The 24,107-nt window shown below is 32.8% G+C and overlaps 1 protein-coding gene and 1 long non-coding RNA gene across 3 annotated transcripts in view; both read right to left on the minus strand.

The window, feature by feature from the left end:
- LOC114127709 (uncharacterized) overlaps positions 1-24,107 on the minus strand; it is a 59,159-nt gene continuing 35,052 nt past the window's right edge. The window contains exons 3-5 of the long non-coding RNA XR_007605299.1: positions 904-1,004; positions 577-829; positions 1-517 (exon numbers count right to left, since the gene is read on the minus strand). This is a non-coding gene — a long non-coding RNA (uncharacterized LOC114127709). The remainder of the gene's footprint in view (positions 518-576; positions 830-903; positions 1,005-24,107) is intronic.
- LOC114127670 (sericin 1) lies at positions 3,964-14,787 on the minus strand. 2 transcript variants are annotated; one of them, XM_050204550.1, is made up of 4 exons: positions 14,624-14,787; positions 14,473-14,538; positions 4,620-4,780; positions 3,964-4,493 (listed from the first exon to the last, which is right to left on the minus strand). In XM_050204550.1, the coding sequence occupies exons 1-4, from the start codon at positions 14,654-14,656 to the stop codon at positions 4,130-4,132; spliced, it is 624 nt and encodes a 207-aa protein (XP_050060507.1). In that variant the 5' UTR covers positions 14,657-14,787; the 3' UTR covers positions 3,964-4,129. The 2 variants fall into 2 exon arrangements, with proteins under 2 accessions (XP_050060507.1, XP_050060506.1); XM_050204549.1 differs by having other exon boundaries at positions 3,964-4,780.

A 24,107-nucleotide genomic window follows, 5' to 3' on the forward strand; every position in this document is an offset into this window, starting at 1 on the left:
TAACGTGTTCAAAAATTTATTATGACTGACCCTGTATTATAAATTGATAAAAGAGAACAACTTAAAATTTAATCATAACTAAATGTTTTCAATTGTTTTAATATCGAAAGATTAAATATTAATTTTGCCTTAACAAATTTCTAGTTCAATTCAGATGGGTTTAGTTTTTAATAAAAATATGTTTAGCAATGTTAGAATTTAGATATTATTACTTATTAGTGCACTATTGTGTAGTAGTGGTTTAGGTACCCCTTGAAAAATAGAATCAAATGAATTTTTTTTTGCACACACATTTCATTGCAGTTATAATGTAGACAGTTAAATAATGCAATAAATCGCAGTGAAATTACTATCAAGTTTAATAGTGAAAACAAAAATAAATATAACAATTGTAAGAAATGTGTAAAACCAAAATTCTGAAAATAATTTCAGAAATTTGCATATCATAATTGTAACAATATGTGTGCAAAATTATATAATTACTTGTCAAGTGATTCATTCGAATGACCCAATTGATCTGGAATATAAAAAATTATATTAAATTGATTTTTAATATTATTATGTTGCATGTCTTACTTTCACGATTCTTATAGTTTATCTTTGAATCAATAGCTGATATGCGGAAGAAATTTGTAAAAGTGGCAGAAAATCAGATTGACTGTGCCTCCTTGGTAAAGGAGCTCGTTGACTTGGAGCTCGACTCAAAGCACTAAGTATATTAGTTAGAATTGGAGGAGGTGGCTCAAAATCAATTAATGATAATATTTTGAACTTATTTCTTAGTTGAGCAGTTTCGTGTTCCATTTCCTTAAGCTTCCTCTCAGCTTGTCTGAATGATATTTTTGAAAACAACAATCATAATTTTTAATCATAGTATGATTAAATTAAATATGAGAAATTTACCCAATAGTCACTAGATTTTGTATTTGCCGCAGATATCTAATTGAATTTTGAAACTAGTTTCTTAATCAGTTATTTCTTTTTTTAATAATCGATTTTCTGATCTAAATAAGAAACCATTTGAAACAATAGTTATTATAAACAATAGTATTATTAAAATTAAGAAATCATTTTAAAGTATTCTAATATACACATAGTCCCTACAAGTTAAAATAGATTAAATAATAATTAATAAAATTAATACATCAATACATAAATATTGAATTGATTATGACTACATGAAACTTCATATTTGATATTTGATCAGAATTTTGTTAGGAATGTAGTAATCCCATTATAACATAATATTTTGTGTTATATGTGTGGCCGATAATAATACCGGCGCGTAGTAATTGTGTATTACGGGTAAACGCCGACAAATTAATTAATGCCGATTTAGTAGCGATAAAGAAACACGAGTTAAACGAAGACGTAATAATTGCGAACAGTTTAAGTCCCGTTAAAAATAATATGATTATCAGTAATATAATTTACATATCGGAACAACCATTCATTATTGATGAGTTGATCACAAGTCATTTAACATGGGAACCGTATACCGATAAAATATTGGTCTATAATTAATAAAATTCGAATAATGAGTGATTAAGCAACAAAGGTCACCAGGTAGAATGCGATTGTTTAACGAATCCATAAAAATTGAACATTTAAACGAGGAAGAAAAACATAGTATAATAATTAACATTTGCAATGAATATTCCGACATATTTTATTCAGAAAGGAACCGTTGAACGGCGACGAATGTGGTCACGCATAAAATTAATACACCGCGTTTGACCAAACCGATTATAATATACGTCCTTATCGCATTCCGTGGGCTTACCAAACGAAAATCGAGAAGCAAATTAAAAACACGAGACAGGATAATATTATTCGTAACTCAGTATCATCACTTAACTTCCCTTTAGTAATAGAAAAAAAAAATGTAGGCAAACTGAGGAAGACGGACAATAAAAACTACGGGTATGTATAGATTTTCGTAACCGAAAATAAAGCGTATTGATTTCCAAATCTGTTTGACATATTATTAGGATCCTTGGGTGCATCGAAATACTTTTCGACATTAGAGTGTTAGACTTAGCCGGCGGGTATCATCAAACTAAAATCGATGAAGCAGATATTCATAAAACCTCGTTTTCCACGAAATCCGATCATTACGAGTTTTTGCGAATGCCTTTTGCTTGCTACTTTTACACGTCGTGTCATGAAATCTATATTAATGGGTTTGGAATAGATGTTTACGGCATACTTCGATGACATTGTACAGTACATAGATCGAGTTTAACTGAACACTGAGATAAGTTAATAAAAGTTTTCGATAGATTACGTTTGCATAATTAAATCAAATTAATTATTGAAGTTTCTGGTTTTCCACGTCTACTAACAACTTTTGAAAAACTGAGAGAAATAATTGATATCATAACAACATATTATATAATTATGATATGGGTATAATGAGATACTGGGTAAAGTAACTATACTTTTCTTTTCTCGGTAATTATTACCCCCATGATTGTCCGTTAAATATCCATAATTATTCATATGTATTATACTCTAATAATATTCTATACATTTTCAATTATATTATTATTATAAACTATTATTTATTACCTAGTATTTAATACTAAACAGTGTACATAATATCTATACCTATTAATTGTTACGTGTTACCTATAAATATTATTCTTATCACTGTTAAAAAATCCAAAAATAGTGCAAAATACTTCTACGGTACCTATAATATAGTAGATCCTTAGTAAAACCAATGTTGTGCGTCCAGCTCAAATATTATATAGGATTGGAGTTACCTATTATCAAAATTAAAGGTAAGAAAATTATCTGTGTTCTCTCGTCGGTTTTTTAAAGTATTTTAATTATCAACCTGATTATAAATATGTGAAATATTAATATTTAAAAATGTTGATAGTTCACCTAAAAATGAAAGTATCATAAAATATCGACGAGAGAACACAAATATAATATTCTTACCTTTAAATTGTATAATGAGTAATTTAACTCTAAATTCTCATATTATATTTTAGTTAGACACACAAAATTGGTTGTAGTGAACAAAAATTTGCCGAGTTGTACGTAACCACTAAATATGTTGACTATAATTCAGGATCCTTACTGTTTTTTTTTTATTAATTTTTATAATTTTTTTTTTTTTTTTAATATAGATTTTATTCACTTAAATACTATTTGTCATGATTTTCAAGATCGAGTACTTATATATTTAAATAGATAGATTTAGACGTCCTCCCGGTCGTCGGTTCAAACAGGAAAAAAAAAAGATAGATTTAGACTTAAATATAGAGTGCAGTAATAATAATTATAGTAATAATAGCTGATAACAATTAATGTTATTATTTTATTAACAGATGTAATTCAATTTGAATAATAACATTTCAAACTTATTTCAGGACATAGGTACACGAATAAAAATTAAAACAATAAAATTACATGACGATTACTATTTTGCTTTAATACCTATGTACCTATATTGTATGTAAAAAATTTAAAAGTGGATGTTCCACACACAGTATCATATTTAATTGAAATAAACAATTGCAAGTAAATCACACTACGATAACTATACGATTTTCGATACAGATACCTATAATTAATCGATTAGTACCTACCTTAATTCTTGTTCGTAATCAAAATTAATTTTAAAATATTTGTTTTTTGTATTTAAAAAAAAAATAAACCATAGTGAAATTACGGTTTGAAAGTCTTTAGCAGATTATTATATTTAATATAACATAAGTATACAATGTTACAACTAGACATTATTGTGATTTACGATAACACAATGTGACTAGTGTACACTTCGTTTTGGTGCCTTAATTTTTGTAATGTACAATAAAAGGAATTTTATAATGCATTTGCATGTCTTGGATGTTTAAATTAACTTAAAAACATTAAAAATATAATTAAAACAATAGGTAAGGCATTTGTAGGTTATTAAGGATAAAGGTATAATAATTAAATACACTGGAATTTAGACAGACAGTAATAAATGATGAATTTTTATTTTATTGTTATACATGACACATTAAATATTATCATTATAACTACCTTATCGCTATTTTTCGGGTAGATAGATAATTTTACCTATAAATACTGTCTCTTGTTATATTTTATTATATTATTGAGAAATCTCCTTTTATTGTTGTAGTGTTGTTGTTGTTCTTCTTCGATGATGATGATGATGATGATGAGTAACTTCATGTGTCGTTGTTTCGGGTTCAACAGTCGTTGTATTCCATCCTCCGGTAGTCGAATTAGAATAGTAAGTTGTTGGTTCAACAGTCGTTGTATTCCGTCCTCCGGTAGTCGAATTAGAATAGTATGTTGTTGGTTCAACAGTCGTTGTATTCCATCCTCCGGTAGTCGAATTAGAATAGTATGTTGTTGGTTCAACAGTCGTTGTATTCCAGCCTCCGGTAGTCGAATTAGAATAATAATATGCTGTTGTTTCGGGATCAGATGTTTTATTATATCCTCCGGTAGTCGAATTAGAATAATAGGTCGTTGTATTATATCCTGCGGTGGTCGAATTAGAATAATAGGTCGTTGTATTATATCCTGCGGTAGTCGAATTAGAGTAATAGGCCGTTGTATTATATCCTGCGGTAGTCGAATTAGAGTAATAGGTCGTTGTATTATATCCTTCGGTAGTCGAATTAGAATAATAGGTCGTTGATTCGGTTTGTGGTTCAGTTGTATTTGGCTTAAGTGTTGTAGTTTTAGTATGTCTTGGCCAAAAATATTTAAATGCCGATTTCACATTTCCTTGTATATCATCTGATAAGTCCTAGAAATGTGTTCACAGAAAAATTAAATTAATAATATATTTAATAAAATAGTATGTGGACTGTTAAATGACAACTATACAATTTAAAATTCACTTAATATTTGAATACCTGTAAAATACTGAAAATAAGTATTAATTTATGCTTAAAATAGTTTGATTCTTACATTATGGTGCTATTTAAGGTTGTAAGCGAAGCAATAAACGCATGAGTTAAAAACTGAGCATTTGAAAGAATATTTTAAATTTAAATTTAATAGTATCGCACCAAGACTTGTACGCAGTTATTTTCCAAAATATTATTAAATCGCTTTGCGCATTGTACTATTGATTAGTGGTTACCAATGCGTTTTCCAGAAATACTGGTCAACCACACAACAAGTCTCAATAATAAGTCAAACAATTTAAAAGAGGTACGAATACCGACAGAATATGTGATAATAATTTATAGAATTTAAAAAGACATGTATGACAACATCTACAGAGAGTTTCTTCAACATCTTTTAAAATATTTAAAATGAAATTAATCTATTTTCACTAAGAACTTATCCACATCATTGTACAGTAAGTCGGTACGGCCATTAACATTAATCATATAAAGGATATGGTATTTACATATTCATTACTAAACAGTCTTTTAGGTCAACATAACGTAGTGAATCGATGGTTCTTATTCACATAGAAGTTTTTGAGCATTAACATTAAAAAACTAACATTTAAACAACAGAGAGAAGAGATGTAACGAATTGTGGTCAACGGACAACGACTATATCAGTAATTAGTGGTTTACAGATCTTTGAGCGATGTCAGTTTAATGTCAATGTTATTGACTCAGAAGTTAATTAGGTACATTGATATATTATGATATTAATATATACAGTAGAACTATAGAAGTCGCTTATTAGGAACACTTTTTTACTAAGATGAAACGTGTCATTTAAACCGATTGTTTCCAAATGATCGGTTTTATTTTTTATGGAAAAATTGTTTATTACCTATGAAAAAATGAATTATCTTATACTTTATATAAAATGTGTATAATATGAGTATTGATATCTGTTTTTTTATGTCGAGTAACTTGATGACTAAGCTTTCATAAGAGTTTTGTTGCTCAAACCCGAAACACTAACCACCTTTATGTAAACGCCCACGGGCCACGCCGAAGATGAACTAATAAAACGTTTATAACTATAACAATAAAGAGCAGGTATTTAGCAGGAAGTAGGAACTGTACTTACGATAGCAAACAGTAACTAAATAAACGGAATTAATTTGACAAGTGGAATTCAGTAAGTATTGATACGATAACTGTGCGAGAGACGGTTGCACACTAAAACCGGGCGACGTGTGTAGGTACGTGCATGTGTGCGCAGGCGGCAGCTACACGCAAAACCCGACGCTCTTGTTGTCTTCGTTGTGATTTGTTGAAGGTAAAGAGTGGACTGTATGTGTTATGTATCAACAGGGCGCTGTTGAGTAAAGGCACCCAACCCAAAATACAAAAGAACAATGGATCTTTGACGATTAACAAAATATATACAAATTTATTGCATCGTGTATACCAACAAAGTACTACTTAAAACTAAGGTTAGTAGATGATAATAACAATACGCGACCAAAATACGATCGGAAGATCAATACATCGAAGAATAATAATATATTTACAATACGTCGTAGACGAAAAAAAAAGGAATAATTATAATAATAATAATAATAATGTCAAAGTGACGAGTATACAAAACAAAACAAATGATAACAATATAAAATCGTGTGTACGACCTGGTAACCGGGTGGGTCGATGATAACACGAGGATGCCGCTGGGCTTCTGCAGCAGCTGGTCTGGCACGACGATGAGACTCCGGCGGTGATGACGTCACTCGCACTACCGTTGAATTCGACGAAACGTCGAATACACCACGTACGTATCTGCGTAACAAGGACGGCGGACGGAACACGTGGGCGCGTGAACGAGCGGGGCTCGGCTTCGCACGGTAAAGATTAGACGGACGGCGGACACGCAACAAAACTTTAACTCCGACACGGCGGCCGTGACTCGAATCGCAGGAACAACTCCGGTCCCCGAGGGCGATGAGTCGGTGAACACGAGGGGTTCACGGTAAAAGGCCAACACGGTTGACTAACGACAGCACGGTGATATGCCGAGAGGCTAACGGGCCAAAACACACGTTACGTACGTGAACGCGGGGCGCAAGTTCACTCGGATATATGACAACATTGCCAAAACTTTAAAAAAGGCGAACAAGAAACCGGTGACGGGGCACCACCAGACCGTGGAGCGGAGACATTTTTCTTGAAGACAAAACGGGGGACGACGCGAAACCACGCGGGGGGGAACGGTTGCGACGACACGCGCCTACCGGATGCAAAAGGCACTACAAGAGTGACTGCAGCACACCCCGCGGCAAAACGCTCGTACTGGTGATCTGTACCCAACATTTTCTCCCCGGGTTGGAAGACTAGGGCGTCTTTCAAGAAACCATCTGACATGAATCTGCACGTTGAGGTTCAGATCGTACACATTACAAAACATACGGAGCTAATGATACATAAGTACATAGATAACATAATTAGCATAAAACAAATGTGACTAATGCACAAAAAAAATTAAAAAAAAAAAAAAATACAAATATAAAAATACATTGAATGGTACAGCGATACATATACAAATTTAAAAAAGGATGGAGGATGAACGAGAGGATGCCGGGACAGTCTACTTATCTGTTGGCAGTTTAACAACTTTAACCACCGGTCTCTTCATCTCCCCATCTTGTGTGATGATGGTAACTACGCGGACGATTTGGTCTGGACCTGGATGAACAGCTGTAATACGTCCCATCCGCCACACGGAAGGAGGCTGATTTGGAGCATCCACAATGACAAGATCACCCACCTTAAGGTTATCCTGGATAGTAGTCCATTTCTGACGCCCCTGTAGTGTATTCAAGTACTCCCGTGACCATCGCTTCCAGAACGACTGATGCATCTGTCGAAGAAGCTGCCAACGTGTCAGTCGATTCATCGGAACCTCGCTGAGGTTTACTTCTGGTATTTCCATGATTGGTTGTCCGATGAGGAAATGTCCAGGGGTCAAGGCAGTGTGATCATGTGGGTCCATCGACGCTGGAGTGAGGGGGCGTGAGTTAAGAATTCCCTCAATTCGAACACACAATGTCTCGAGCTCTTCGTAGGTAAGCACTTGAGTGCCAATCACTCGTTTCAAGTGGAATTTCACGCTTTTGATGCCCGCCTCCCAGAGGCCACCAAAATGCGGCGTGGCAGGTGGGTTAAAATGCCAATCACAAACGACATGAGCGGACACCTGGGCTTGGACGGTTTTATCCCGAAATATCTGTTTTAACTGTCTAGCAGCACCAACATAGTTTGTGCCGCAATCTGAGTACACATGTGCTGGTACACCGCGGCGGGCGACAAATCGATCTAGAGCGGCGAGAAACGCGTCGGCTGTCAAATCGGAAACAATTTCAACATGTATGGCTTTGGTAGCCATACAAACGAATAACGCAATGTAGACTTTAGTGGTTTTCGTGTTTCGCCTCTTACACTCCTTGATGAGGTATGGTCCTCCGTAATCCGTGCCCACACTAGAAAACGCACGAACTGAATGGACGCGAGCTTCAGGCAGGATACCCATACGGGGTGTTGGATGTAGTGCTTTGTGCCTTGTGCACGTGACGCACTTAAAAATGACACGACGAACAGCCTCCCGGCATGACACAATCCAAAATTCTTGACGTAGCATCGCGATGATGAGTTTCGGTCCTGCGTGTAAGAGTCTTCGATGAAATGCGGTGATCAGCAGTGACGTGACATGAGATTCCTTCGGAAGTAGATACGGGTGTTTCGCATCATCACTCAACATTGAACGCTGCAGCCGCCCGCCTACTCGAATTAAACCATTATGATCCAGAAAAGGGGCTAGTTGAGCCATAGTAGGAGGGGTTACGATGTGGCTTGGTTTGGCCAGTTGTTTCAGGAGCTCTTGAAAATGCGTTCGCTGAGTGACTCGGACGGCAAGTCGCATAGCACGCTGCAATTCATCTGGCGTGAGACAGTCGGCGTCGGTAGGGCGCTTGAGAATTACTCGATCTATGAAGCGCAAAGAATATGCCAATGCTCGTTGGAGACGAGACCACGATGAAAATCTAAGTAAAAAGTTATCAAAGTTCGGTGCTTCACGAACAACCAACACGCACGCGGACGTAGTTTTCACTTCAGGTAAATGTTGAGGACTGAGCGATTGGATGAGTGGCCCTGGCCAACTCTCTTCCGGAAAATGTATGAACGGTGGACCTTTCCAATGCAAGCTACATGTTACGAGGTCGTCAGGCAATAATCCACGTGATGAAGGGTCAGCAGGGTTATCAATAGTAGACACATGTGACCAATCGCAATCGGGGAGTAGGGAACGGATCTTGGCTACTCGGTTGGTAACAAAAATCTTAAAAAACTTTTGGTCAGTAGTGAGCCATGACAGCACTATGGACGAATCTGTCCAAGCACGCACTCTTGACACCGGAACAATGGACGTGATCTTCAGGTGGAGCCGGTATAACAATTGAGCCAGTAAGAGGGCTGCACATAACTCTAACCTAGGTATGGTGAGAGATTCGTCCTTTTCACTGCCTTTCAAAGGAGCGACCTTGGTCTTACACGTAACAAGGGATATGGACACCTTGTCTGTCATATCGACTACGCGAAGGTACACTGTAGCAGCATAACCCTTCTGTGACGCGTCGGAAAATCCTAATAGTTGGACATCCTGAAATCCTCTGGTGTCAATATGGCGAGCGATTTCTATGTTGCCCAACGACGGTAACTCTGCCAAGAAATGACACCACGCTGTCTGTAGGTGCGGAGGAAGAGGAGTGTCCCACTCTAATTGTGTCTGCCAAAGTTGCTGCATGAATGATTTCGCCCACAATAACATCGGACCAAGAGCACCAATGGGGTCGAACAATCTAGCAATGGCAGATAATACCCCTCGCTTTGTATTAGGCGTGTTCTCAACATGCGTGTGATAACCAAAAGCATCGGTAACGGGATCCCAATGTAGGCCAAGTACTTTCAATGATGGTTCATCTTTAGGTTCGAAGGAAGGACAATTAGCTCGATCTTCAGGCGGAATGCAGTCCAAAATTCTGGAGCTATTGCTACACCACTTTTTCAGGCTACAACCAGCTGAACGAAGTAGTCCTATTGTATGATTTTGCACCTGATTCAATTCTTCTCCGTATTCCGTCCTACCACAATGTCGTCGACGTAGGTATGATTAGTTAAGACGCCCTTGGCGGCGGAAAAAAGTGGTTCCGCGCAAGCGTCCAAAGCATGTAAAACACGTATGGCCAAAAATGGAGCGGAACTTAAACCATACGTAACTGTCAGCAATTCGTATTCCTGGATCTCCAGTTCCGGGGAATGTCGCCAAAGAATGTGTTGGAACACGCAGTCTTCATCACGGACCTTGATCTGACGGTACATCTTTACGATGTCAGCAATGAAAATATATTTGTATAACCGGCATGTGAGCAAGAGTTCACTTATGTCATTTTGTAGTTTCGGCCCAACACAAAGAATATCATTGAGAGAAACTCCTGACGATGACTTCGCTGACGCGTCGAAAACTACCCGTAATTTAGACTTATCGCCATCCCGCTTCACTACCGCGTGGTGAGGTATATAATATTTACCAGGTCGGGTGGCAACCTTCATGTGTCCTAACGCCAGGTAGTCATTCATGAAAGATCGATATGACTCATACAACAATTTGTCTTTTTGGAGGCGATTTTCCAAATTCAGAAGACGTTTCAAAGCTAAAGATCGGGATTCTCCGAGTTGACATGATGACGAACTAATTCCGGCCTTGGGAGGGGATATCCGAATACCATCGTCATTAGTGAAAACGTGGTGTCGAAACGGTAAGGCAACACAAAAACGCCCATCTGCATCTCGTGATGTAGATTTGGTAAACCACCTTTCACACAGCTCATCTTCCGTGGTAGGAACTGCGGGAACGCCGGTTTCTTCAATTGACCAAAAACGATGTAATAAAGTGTCTATCGACGGACTAGACGTAAGCAACAATGATGTACGCGGGGCGGAAGCCCTACTAAGAGGGTTCACTAATCCCATTATAATCCATCCCAGATGGCTGTCCATGGCTGAAGGAAAACCGGCAGTGTGTTTTACTATCGACTCAGAACGGATAAGAAACGGATATAAATCCCCTCCAAGTAGCATGTCGATCTGAGACGGAGTGTCGAACTGGGGATCGGCCAATACTAAATGTTGATATCGTGTGCGTATCTCTGGCGGTAGTGGCGTAGACGGCAACACAGACGTCAACTTGGGAAGAATTATTAACTCGTGGCAATTAAATTTTGGATTCGACATATGGTGTGGTATGAACGAACAAGACGTACTACCTCTAACTTGGGTAACCGGACTTTGAGATAGACCAACTATTTCACTTTCACATTTACGTCGGGCCAATCCTATGCGAGCTACACAATCCGTAGTAATTGCTGATATTTGAGACCCACTGTCCAATAATACGCGCACCATATGATAATTTCCACGCGCATCTAGAACACGAACAATGGCTGTACCCAATAGCACCGTAGTACCCGACGCTGACATGCCCGAAAACTTAGTATTGACGCTTCCACCCTCTCCACCGTCGATTGAGACGCGTTCCTGATTGGTGGTGATCGTAGGTTCTGATTCTGATGAAAAATGTAACAACGTGTGATGACGTTGTTGACATTTTCCGCAAAGGTATTTGGATTTACATGTGTCTACCATGTGCGTCGAACTCAGACATGAAAAACATAATTTATTTGTTCGAGCGTATTCCCGACGTCGTGGCACGGGAAATGTTTTAAATTCTGGACAGCGATATAGAAAATGTTCACCACGATTACAAATAGTACAATGCTTTGCCTTATTCAATTTTGGCGAATGCGACGACGAACCTTTTGCCTTATGAACATTGCTACTTGCGGCGGTAAAAGCAAACTTCGGCGCGTTGGATTTTGGAAACTTATTAGATCGAGTTTCAGACTTGTCAACACCCTGGATGTTTTCCAATATCTTGACACGTTTTTGAACAAAAGTAACAAGAGTATCAAAATTCGGAATAGTGGCTTGACAGATATCCGCTTCAAACAACTGACGTGTTTTCGGATCTAATACACGTGAACCCAAAAAAAACAACATGAAACCCGCGAGATCTTCGACTCCGAGTAATTTTAACGTAGACACATTTTCTTTGAAAATATTTAAAAACGTAGTCAGAGCTGGTACTGATTCTTGAGCGATAGGTTTGAAAGCGAAAAGCTTGTCCAAATGAGCAGTTGCGAGCAATCGTTTATTTTCGAATCGGTCTGTGAGCGCTGCCCACGCAACATTATAATTCGCCGCCGACAATGGAATTGATTTGATCACAGATAACGCAGAACCGGTCAAACTCTGTGACAAAAAATGAAATTTGTGTACATTGTCGATATTGGAATCTTCATGTACCAGCGATTTAAAAGTATCACGGAACGCACACCAATTTGTAACAGACCCGTCGAAAGACGGCAGCTCAATTTTCGGAAGCGCGCTAAACGATTGTCGGATCGGCACCGGTTGTATAGCTACGGGCGCATTCGACGTGCGATCAAATATTTCGTAAATTTCGTCAACAATAGCTTCGACGGTATCCGTTACGGGTGAATCGATTTCATCGTACTCATCGGAACGACCGACAGTGACCAGCGAATTAATAATAACACTTTGTTCGGCTTGAAAACGAGAAAAAAGATTGTCTAATCGTTTTACACTTGATGATAATTGTTCACGTTTCGCGGGATCGTTCATAGATAATCTCGCGATGTTCAAAATATCAGATATTGATTTTTGTGCGCGGTTACGTGCAATTCGCGCGCATTCCAACGCTTGCTCGGCTGCTTCAGCATCAATTTTCTTGGTTTTCGGCGGCATTATCGACAAGTACTAGTGCAACGTGTCGAACAATTTGATACGAAGACAACGATTTTGTGAACGATCCGGACCGTAAGGACCAAAAATGTGCGAGAGACGGTTGCACACTAAAACCGGGCGACGTGTGTAGGTACGTGCATGTGTGCGCAGGCGGCAGCTACACGCAAAACCCGACGCTCTTGTTGTCTTCGTTGTGATTTGTTGAAGGTAAAGAGTGGACTGTATGTGTTATGTATCAACAGGGCGCTGTTGAGTAAAGGCACCCAACCCAAAATACAAAAGAACAATGGATCTTTGACGATTAACAAAATATATACAAATTTATTGCATCGTGTATACCAACAAAGTACTACTTAAAACTAAGGTTAGTATGATAATAACAATACGCGACCAAAATACGATCGGAAGATCAATACATCGAAGAATAATAATATATTTACAATACGTCGTAGACGAAAAAAAAAGGAATAATATAATAATAATAATAATAATGTCAAAGTGACGAGTATACAAAACAAAACAAATGATAACAATATAAAATCGTGTGTACGACCTGGTAACCGGGTGGGTCGATGATAACACGAGATGCCGCTGGGCTTCTGCAGCAGCTGCTGGCTGGCACGACGAGAGACTCCGGCGGTGATGACGTCACTCGCACTACCGTTGAATTCGACGAAACGTCGAATACACCACGTACGTATCTGCGTAACAAGGACGGCGGACGGAACACGTGGGCGCGTGAACGAGCGGGGCTCGGCTTCGCACGGTAAAGATTAGACGGACGGCGGACACGCAACAAAACTTTAACTCCGACACGGGCGGCCGTGACTCGAATCGCAGGAACAACTCCGGTCCCCGAGGGCGATGAGTCGGTGAACACGAGGGGTTCACGGTAAAAGGCCAACACGGTTGACTAACGACAGCACGGTGATATGCCGAGAGGCTAACGGGCCAAAACACACGTTACGTACGTGAACGCGGGGCGCAAGTTCACTCGGATATATGACAACATTGCCAAAACTTTAAAAAAGGCGAACAAGAAACCGGTGACGGGGCACCAGACCGTGGAGCGGAGACATTTTTCTTGAAGACAAAACGGGGGACGACGCGAAACCACGCGGGGGGGAACGGTTGCGACGACACGCGCCTACCGGATGCAAAAGGCACTACAAGAGTGACTGCAGCACACCCCGCGGCAAAACGCTCGTACTGGTGATCTGTACCCAACAATAACGACAGACGACAGAATTGATAATGTTATGTGGTTCCGCGGTAGTATAATATAGTAGAAACTTAGCTCTAATTATTCCTAATAACGGATGTATTGTTTTAACAATCTGATTGATTCTCAACGTGTTAATAAACGGCCTGTCCGTCCCTAGACATTTTGTTTCAAAAACGCGATTCTTATAAGCGTCTTCTACTATACAATATTAATTAGGTACATAATAAACATAATATTTACAAAAAATTAATTCCATAATCTACTAGTATTATTAATTTTAAAACATTTTACTATACTATAATAATATTATATAAATAATCATAGAATACATTTAGCAACACATATAGGCAGAGAAATCGTCTCCGTTTAGAATTGTTTTTATTATAAATATATATAATAGGTACATTGTTTATTATATTATGATGTCAGTTAAATAATAAATACCTGTGGTTTGAAGTTTAGTTTTGCCTCGATAGTAGATGTAAAACACGTAAGAAGTAAGAACACCGCCTATAATATTATAAATATAATATGTATAAGATTGTATAACACATAAGTAATAATAATTAACAAATTAAAAATAAATCATATTTACTAGCAGGTGAAGATATTTCGACGATAAATTCATATTGCAATGCGGATATAATCGACTTCTTTATTACAACGGAACAAGAATGTAAAGTGAGATTTTTGCAACCATATCAACTTATTTATACTCAATTTTAATTTACTAATAATCAAATATAGGTATACTCAGTACCTAATTGAATTAGTCATTATTTTAAAGTATAACTAATAGGTACATTAATAAATAAATAGGTACTTGAAAATTATCAATATGTTAGAATATGATGTAGCATTGTACAGACATATAACTCATGCACTTGAATCCAAACAATTTCTTTGAAAAACTATGACTCAGCTCTTTTAAATTTTAACAAATATTATATTCTACTCTTAAAGTATTATTTGCATCTAAGTATTAAATGAATAATTAATTATAGTCTAAGCTTCTAAGCTACAGTTGAGTGATGATCTATTGAATTATATTTGTATTTAGTGACATATTTTCTAATATTTATCTTTTTGAAAATTCAAATGGAAACGTAATTTAATACTTTTAACTAATACAATTTCAAAATAGTGTTCAATAAAATAATCGAAAGATGTAAAAACTAAAAATATACAAGCCATCAACTCATCAATAGATTTGAACAAAATCTTTTTTTAAAATCTAGCAATTGTAATTCAAAAATTACGAACTCCATCCGGATAAAATATGAAATTCATATTTATTTAATTGTTTTATAATTTATTGATGTAACGCAATTTCAATATAATGACCGTACAAAAAGCATTACATACAACCTTGAATATTTTCCGTCTATTCAGTGTTATTAGATATATCTATTGAAAAAAAAAAGTCAAGTGGCACTCGGGGACTGCCGCGATAAAGCTATTGCAGTATTACATATTAACACGAAATAAGAAGTTAATAAAATTTAATAAAAAAAATAATAATAATAATATAATATAATATTATTATATTATTATATTATTTTTATTATTATACTGTATATCGTCGCTGAAACTGCAACACCGCATATCTCAAGATTTGACAAAATGCATTTGTTTTGTTGGTAGATAACAGTGAATAATATTAAACTAAAATAATAAATAAATGATAACGATTATTATTATTATTATTTTATTTTCGGTAACCATGGTAACAATTAACGGGTAACGGTCACGCTTTTTCGTTACGAAAAATATATTTTCAGTCACCACGCCTGCGATAAAAGCTATGCAATAGCTTAAAAAATACATTAATTATTTCATCTATATTTTAGTTTGAAATTTGAGTAATAAATGTTATTTATAGTTGAATGCTATACAGATTCATTTTTTTCTTTTGCTTTAATATGAAGCTATATTTCATACCAAATATAGGTACATTAAAAATAATAATAATAATAAAAGGAGAAAGTAGGTAACTGCTCTGTAGTATGAGGTAGTAGATACATCGTAATTGAGTAGGACACTGTAATGGATGTGTTAAATTGTTATATTCAATAATAAATCATTGCATACTAAAAACTATTCTGATTAAAACGTATAAAAATTAAAAATATAAAATATGTGTTGTTATTTATTATAATTATTTTTATTAATTCGGTGTAAATTATATATGTTTTGAAAATGTCATTATTATATAGAATATAATAGTATACGAGTACGCAAAAGTTCAAATATCCATGAAAAATAATAATTAAAATATATAAAAAAATTCAATCACAAAAAAGCTTAACATTATAAAAATCATCTCTTATACATCATGGGGTGGCGAAACTTCGATACTACTAAAAATTTACAGAGCACTAATTAGATCCAAAACTGAATGCGGTTCAATAATTTTCAGGACAGCCAACCCAAAACATCTAAAAACGATTGATCAACCACTAAACACAGACATAAGGTATAAGCAATAGGATGCTTTAAATCCAGCCTAATAGTGGGTTTAAGAAACATTGAGAAAGAACCTCCCCCCATATAAGAACACTCAATAGTATACTATACGCAGCTCGAACAATAAAAAACAAAAATAATCCAGCAAACAAATATATAGAAAACATAATCAAAGAAACCGAAAAATTACAAATAAATATAAAAGAGATAGTAACAAGAAATCCAAAAATTACTGCACCATAGTTAATGCAAATAAACACTAATACAGAAATATCTGAATACAAAAAAAAAATAGTATAAATCATAATGTATATAAAAATCTGTTCCACGGCATACTACAAAAATAGAAAATACACCTTCACCGACGCTTCCAAAACAACCGATAGCGTATCGGGATATCAATAGTAGTAGAAAATACAGCCATGACATATAAACTACCCACCGAATGTTCAATCTACACAGCCGAAGCATTGGCAGTTTACAAAGCGGTGTTATATTTACTACAAAACACAAAAACAACACCTGACGACTATCTGATAATCAGTGACTCACTCAGTAGCATCACAGAAATCCAAAATACAACTCATCCATCAGGCATATCCAAACTAATCTACGATAAAACCATTAAAGCACGAGATATGGGCATAGACATATGCTATGTTTGGGTATCCGGACACTGCGGTATAAAAGGAAACGAAAAAGCAGATCTCGAAGCGTCAAACGCAGCCACTTCCAACCTCACACCAATTTTCAATACCTACACACATGAAGACAAAAAAAAAACAAACGATTCAAATTCTAACCACCAATGGCACAAACAACGGACAAAGCAGAATACCAAGTTAAATCAAATAAAAAACAATATCCAGCCATAGCATAACCCAGGACTTAGGAAGAAAGATGAAACCATAATATTAATAGACTACGAATAGGGCATGAACTTATCACACACAAGCATCTTGTGTCAAACAAAGATCCTCCCATATTATGTGAAACGTGTGGAGTGGCCTACACAGTCAAACATAATCACTGAATGCCAGAAATACAAAGACTCGAGAAATAGAAAAGTAAATTATATATAAAAAATCTAGATATTTTGAAAATGTCATTATAATAGAATATAATAATATACGAATACGTAAAAGTTCAAATCTCCATGAAAAATATTTTTAAATTATTACAAAATATATATTATATATAATTGTTTTTCATAATTTAAATTCAAGATTCTATTCAAAATCGATTTTCTATAAATGTTTATAAAAAAAAAATCAAGCTTATGCGTTTTTTAGAATTTTTGATTACACTGTAATCTAATAATAAAAATCTTGGCATCGGTCCAATGTACGACCTATGTACACATATTATGTTACATGTATATTAGTGTACATATTGCACACTGCATTTTTTAGATACTACCTATTATAAGTCATTTATATTTTAAATGTATACTTCTTGTCTGATAAAAATTCATCGTAACTTGAATAATTCGTTTCATAAAACTATAAAAGCATCTTTCGTATCTTACACTCCTATTTAAGTTGTCTCGGTAATAATGGAGATGTGCCGTTTATGAAATAATAGTTTATTTCATATCGCTTTTTTAGTATTTTCCAATAACATTCTATAGTTTAGCCGATTTAAGCATTGGTTATATATTTTGAAAATTTATTCGTGTATGAAAAAATACTGACATAATTGTTTGGTAAAAATTACAAATTTATTTATAGGTACAGTTATTCATTTTTAATTTGAAACATAAAAATAAAAATAAAAACGTATTTATTGTTTTTCTCAGATATTTTAAAAAGTACCTACTAGGAATATATACTTTCTTTTGACCTCTCACCCTCCTCCAATCACATAAAAAAAAAATCAAATTTGCCATTGAAAACTTCCCTAAAAGTAGAAAATTAAAATATTTCTTTTGTCCCAAAAGGTGATGACACAAAAATAAAAATTTAATAACACTCATCAGTGTAAGACCAATACATTCATCGCTTCGCACTAAATCTATAAAAATGTATTTTATGAATTAGGTTGAATTAACTGTCATCTATTGTTTCAGATTAATATCAAGAATTCTCAACATTGTATAATATTATGAGTAATATTTTACAATTAATAGAAGAACAGTATACTAAGTAGGTACAAAGATGATAAATTGTAAGGTACCGCAACTTGAATAACTCCAAACAACAAATGATCTTATTTATGACTTTGTTACACAAAATACAAAAAGTTAATTCTATTATAGGTACATACCATAAAAAGTAAAACAAAATATAAATATGTTATGCAAAGCTGGGAAAGTTAACCAATTTTTTTACTAGTTACTATCATCTCTAATATGATACATACAATATAGGTATTACATTTTGTAATTTATTTAATATGTAATATCCGTTGCAATCGTGTGTCACTTTGAATATTCATATAGAACTTTATTTACAATAGATCTACTAAAAATATGATTCACCACACTAATTGGTAATTCAAGTACTACATTGATTGAAAATAATAAAATAGTTAGTCCTTTTAAATATTTTAAAGTATTATGTTATATTGAGTACTTTATATACGTAAATGTTAGGTACACATTTATATAATTTTATCTATACAACAAGTCATTTTATCAAAACTAACTTAATTGTTTCAACTTAAATAGGCACAATGCTATTTAATATTTTCATTTAAATGTATACATTATACGTACAATGAGTTCACCAATTTAAGGAACACTGAATTTCTTGGCTAAATTATATTAAGATAAATCGATTTTTTTTTACAAGCTGGTGGTATATAAATACACATTTATAGATACATTTTAAAAGTTTTATCCTTTTGGTCTTGCATGCGCAATAAAACTGCTTTTTTTTAATAGCTTTTTCAATGCCTATTTTGAACACCTTAAATTCGGATAGACCTATTTTAAAAGAAATTTCGACGAGTCAAGTATGGTTCTAAATTTAAAATTGACTGAATAAGAGCTCTTTCAATTTAAATGAATAATACATGTTTTTACAATTCTTAAATATGCATAAAAACTAAGTGCGCTATGAGAAGATGCAAATGTCAACAACAAAATATTTATATTTTGTGTAGTTCCAAACGCCATGGTTCCAATATGATGTCTGGCAACAAATAGAAAAAAAATATATTTTTTTATAATTAAAAATCACTATACAAATACTGAAATACCTAACATCGTTATACTTTTATTATTATCTAAGAGTATTCAATTATTATATTTGTATAATAATATTGATTTTATATTTATATTGGTGTAGATATATTAGTCACCACAGTTTTTCCTAATGAAGTTGTTCACAACTAGGGTTTCCCGGTCAAATACCGAAATATAACATTTTACCCGTAATATGTATATACAATATACATATTATAGGTAGGTATTATAAGAAATTAAAATATTTTTATTTATAATTTTAATAAAATTAAAAATTAATTTAATTAATTAAATTTATATACATACAATTTAAAGCATTATATTTCGTTTTGATATTTATAATTATCTGCACTCGGAAACTTATAAAATAAATAATTTTACAGTTATATTTTAACATTTTTTATTGTCTACTAACTACATAGTACTTACTTATATGAAAGAAACCTGCTTTTATCTCAAAACCAATAAATATTATAATAACATGAATACACGATAACTGTCACTTTTACACAATAATAATAATAAAGAATTTTTTAAAATGAAAAATTTATTAATTAATAATCCATAAACTTTTTTTAGTCGCACTGCAATAATTTTTTGAAACAGTAAATAATTTGCCATACCTACGTATTAATACAATTATACAGCCTATTAATTATTATAGTTAATAATGTATTTTCTGAAGGTAAAATTTGATAAAATATTTATGGGGTTACTATTAATGATATATTGGTCAAATGTATGTATATTATTTTTTATTGGTCGTTATTTTTAATTAAATGTAGTAATTATTTAATGTCCTTTTACTTTGATTGTAAGTTGAAAATATATAAAATAATTACTTATAAGGCTATAACTATGAACATATTATGACCCGATGGCTTTTACAATTCATGTCAGATCGATTTGATAGATAATTATTTTTAAGCTGTGTTTCGATAAAATACGAATTTAAATAACTATTTTATATTCTGAACCGAACCCAAACGATAAATGTATTAATTTTTCCATGATGTTTTTTCTGTATATGTGTACACACATAGTACGTTTTCGATACAATACTTTAATTTTTCAATTTTTAATTTTAATGGTGGTATTTGATAGAAAATTGTATCTAGCTTGTACCTAATTCAAAATGATAAAAATTAAAAATTCCCAGAACTCTTTTACAATTAAAAAAATTAAAATTAAAATTAAAAAATACAGAAAAACGGTCATTTTTACACAAATCGAATTTTCATTTTTTTCTTTAAATGTCGATTAAAAATTATTCTTACAGTCAAAATTTTTTGAAAAATTGAATACAAGATCTTATAAAATTTGTTCATATACCTATCTATAAAAAAAAAAATATCAAACATTTTTTTTGTATGTATTGGAAGTTAGAATTTTAACAAAATTCATGACAATAACTATATTATAATATTAGGAATTCATAAAAACTTAATCTTTTTTCTTTTTATATGTAAGTTTTGAAAATTCAATAAAAGTTTCTTCTTAAGTAGTTCATACTGAAACCATAAAATATAAAAAAATATTAAAGACAATTATTTTTTTAAAGATACTTTAAGATAAAATTTAGACTAAATTACTTATATTTAAACAATCAATAACGATGGTAATTATTTTGTTATAATTTAAAAACATTATCCGAGGAGACTTACCCTTGTCTTTTACGTATAATACATAGGTATTATTGTGAATTTCACTATATTATGCAATAACATTTTATAATATGAGCCTAATTTTTTTTTACTATTTTACGGTATTTACAGAAAGATACTATTAAAAATTTGAGTTACATAAATTGATAAAATAATATTGTATAAATATACATATTATTATAATAATATTAAATATGAATAATAAAATAAACACAATATTTAAATAAAATTATGTCAATCCATCGTAATAAAGTTAAATAAATGACTTTAATAAGCAATAGCTATGTGCAATGTACATTGTACTTACATAAAAAACATGAAGCATAGTTTGTGATATATAGATTGACAGACCGTCTCTGAATCGTTTTTCGTATACAATAATATGTCATTGAATTCAAATTTATAGGTACACCCATAATAATGACCAATTCGACACCTAATAGCAGCATAACGGTACCCAAATTGCTTACCTATTCATCATTTTTGAAATTTTTGATATTTTAACTAATTATTGGAAATAACAATGATGGCAGCAGCACTCACACAAATATATAATTTTGGACGTTAGTCAGCACTCAGCATTCGTTAGGTTAGGTATATACATTTTATTGAATTAATCCGATTAAACGCTGAATTGTTTCCAAATTATTTTAAATTATATGATAACGCTATTTATTTTTTTGGTCCTAATGAGTGATAAGTTATCGCTAAACTTAGTCGATGCTACTACCGTCGGTACTATAGACTAATAGAACGCAATGTCCAATTTTACGCTACCGACGCCGCACCGATTACGTATTTTGAATAAAGTTACAATTTTTTGTCTTTAAGTTTTTAATTTTCGATTATTAGTAGTGGTTGAAATATTTATAAGACCTTTTAGTAAACCGTAAAAAGATATATGTTTGTATGAATGAATCAATGTTTTAAGTTTATCGTGCAATTAATATAATATAAAAAAATAATGATCGAGATCGGCACTCACAGTTTATCAATTGTTAAGGTTAAGGTCATTTTATGTAATTTAAAGTCATTTTAAACTGTTTTCCACTAATCGAAAGAAAAATCAAGAGTTTATTCCTTACAAAAATAATATTTGTAAATAGGTAATTATTGATATCAATTGTTATGTAACGTCAAAAAAATTGTATCTTAATAACATTAAGTGTTCCTCTGGAAAACATACCTATTAATATTAATAAAAAAATGATTTATCGCGTGGAACTATAAATTAAAATATTTCGTCTTTTAAACATTTACTTATGTAGATATATACTGGCATTTAATAACAATTTAAAGTTATGTGTACCTATGTATACAATAGGTAATCTTATTTTCTTATTTTAATCCCTACAAGTATATAGTGCCTTTTAGGTACAATTATTATTTTTCCCAACGTCATAAATTGTCAATATTCACCATTATTTATATATTAAACATTTAAATTATATATTTAATACTAAGGTAGATCTTTAATATTTATTATTGACGATCAAATGTCACGAATTATTATTACCATGATACCGAGTTCTAATATTGATATTTTATTTTCTACATAAAAACTATCATTTTGAATTAATTTATGAGTTTTTTTTTTAATGTTTCATTATAATTACTTTTTTCTCTATTTATTTATGTTTTATTGTAATAATCGTTTTAAAAATATTATATAGGTGCTAAAAGTATTTTTTTTTATAATTTTAAAATTGTTTTTTATGTTTTTAGATCATTTGTTAATGTTTTTAATGGCATTATTTGTGTTATTACAGTACATCGTTTTCCATTACTACCTCCATGAGTTATGTTTAAATGTCATATAAATCATATAATACCAAATGCTATAAAACCAAGTGTTGTAAAATATTAGTTTTATTTGTTTTACAATTATTATTATGTCTATGAAAATATTTAAAAAAAGAGTTAAATGAAAATTTAAAAATCAGAAAATAATTGTTTTTAAGTATAACATAAACAATGTTTGTGTTCACGTTAACCTATAGTCAACTTGTAATTTTAGTATTATTTCTAACTAAGTTAATTTTGAATTTAGACATTAACCAGAAAAATATATTGTTTATGACTGTTACATTTATTACAAATTCATAAATATGGAAAATGTTATTAGAAAAAAAAACATCTACTTTTACATTTTTACGAAGAATTTCATGTTTGTATAACAAAAACTAATTAATCATATTATTATTGTTAATAATTTAGGCAAAACATTAGTCACCCGCATGATCAGCACTTAAGAGGACAATATACCCGCATGTGTCCGTCTTATTAACGTATACATCATAGTAAATTGCGTTCAGCAGAATCCATTTTCTATTGTTAGCTTTAATATTGGAGTCAATTTACCTATTATTAAATTTAAAGGTAAGAATATTATCTAAGGCATCTCGTAGGCTTTTATTGATATTATCATTTCAAAGTGAGTGATGCATGTACAATATTAAAACTTTAATATTATACTCAGTAATAATTTTAAAATAAAAATATCAATAAAAGCCTACGTGATGCCTTAGATAATATTCTTACCTTTAAATTTAATAATAGGCAAATTTACTCCAATATTAAAGCTAACAACATTAAATTGATTCTGCTGAACGCAAATTGACTACTATATGTGCGTTAGTTAAACAGAGAGAACACACGCGGGTACGACGACCTCTTAAGAGGACTTCATACCCGCCCGCATGTGTTTTCTCCGTCTTACACACGTACACGACATGGCAAATTTTCGTTTACCAGTGTCAATA

The sequence above is a fragment of the Aphis gossypii genome, chromosome 3 (assembly GCF_020184175.1).
Source record: "Aphis gossypii isolate Hap1 chromosome 3, ASM2018417v2, whole genome shotgun sequence".
Classification (NCBI taxonomy): domain Eukaryota; kingdom Metazoa; phylum Arthropoda; class Insecta; order Hemiptera; family Aphididae; genus Aphis; species Aphis gossypii.

Excerpts from the sequence above, each read along its gene's own strand:
- LOC114127670 (XM_050204549.1), bottom strand. The coding sequence starts at position 14,656 with ATGAATTTATCGTCGAAATATCTTCACCTGCTA. Across the intron at positions 14,539-14,623 it reads CGAAATATCTTCACCTGCTA|GCGGTGTTCTTACTTCTTAC; the intron begins GTAAATATGATT and ends ATAATATTATAG. Across the intron at positions 4,781-14,472 it reads AACTAAACTTCAAACCACAG|GACTTATCAGATGATATACA; the intron begins GTATTTATTATT and ends ACACATTTCTAG.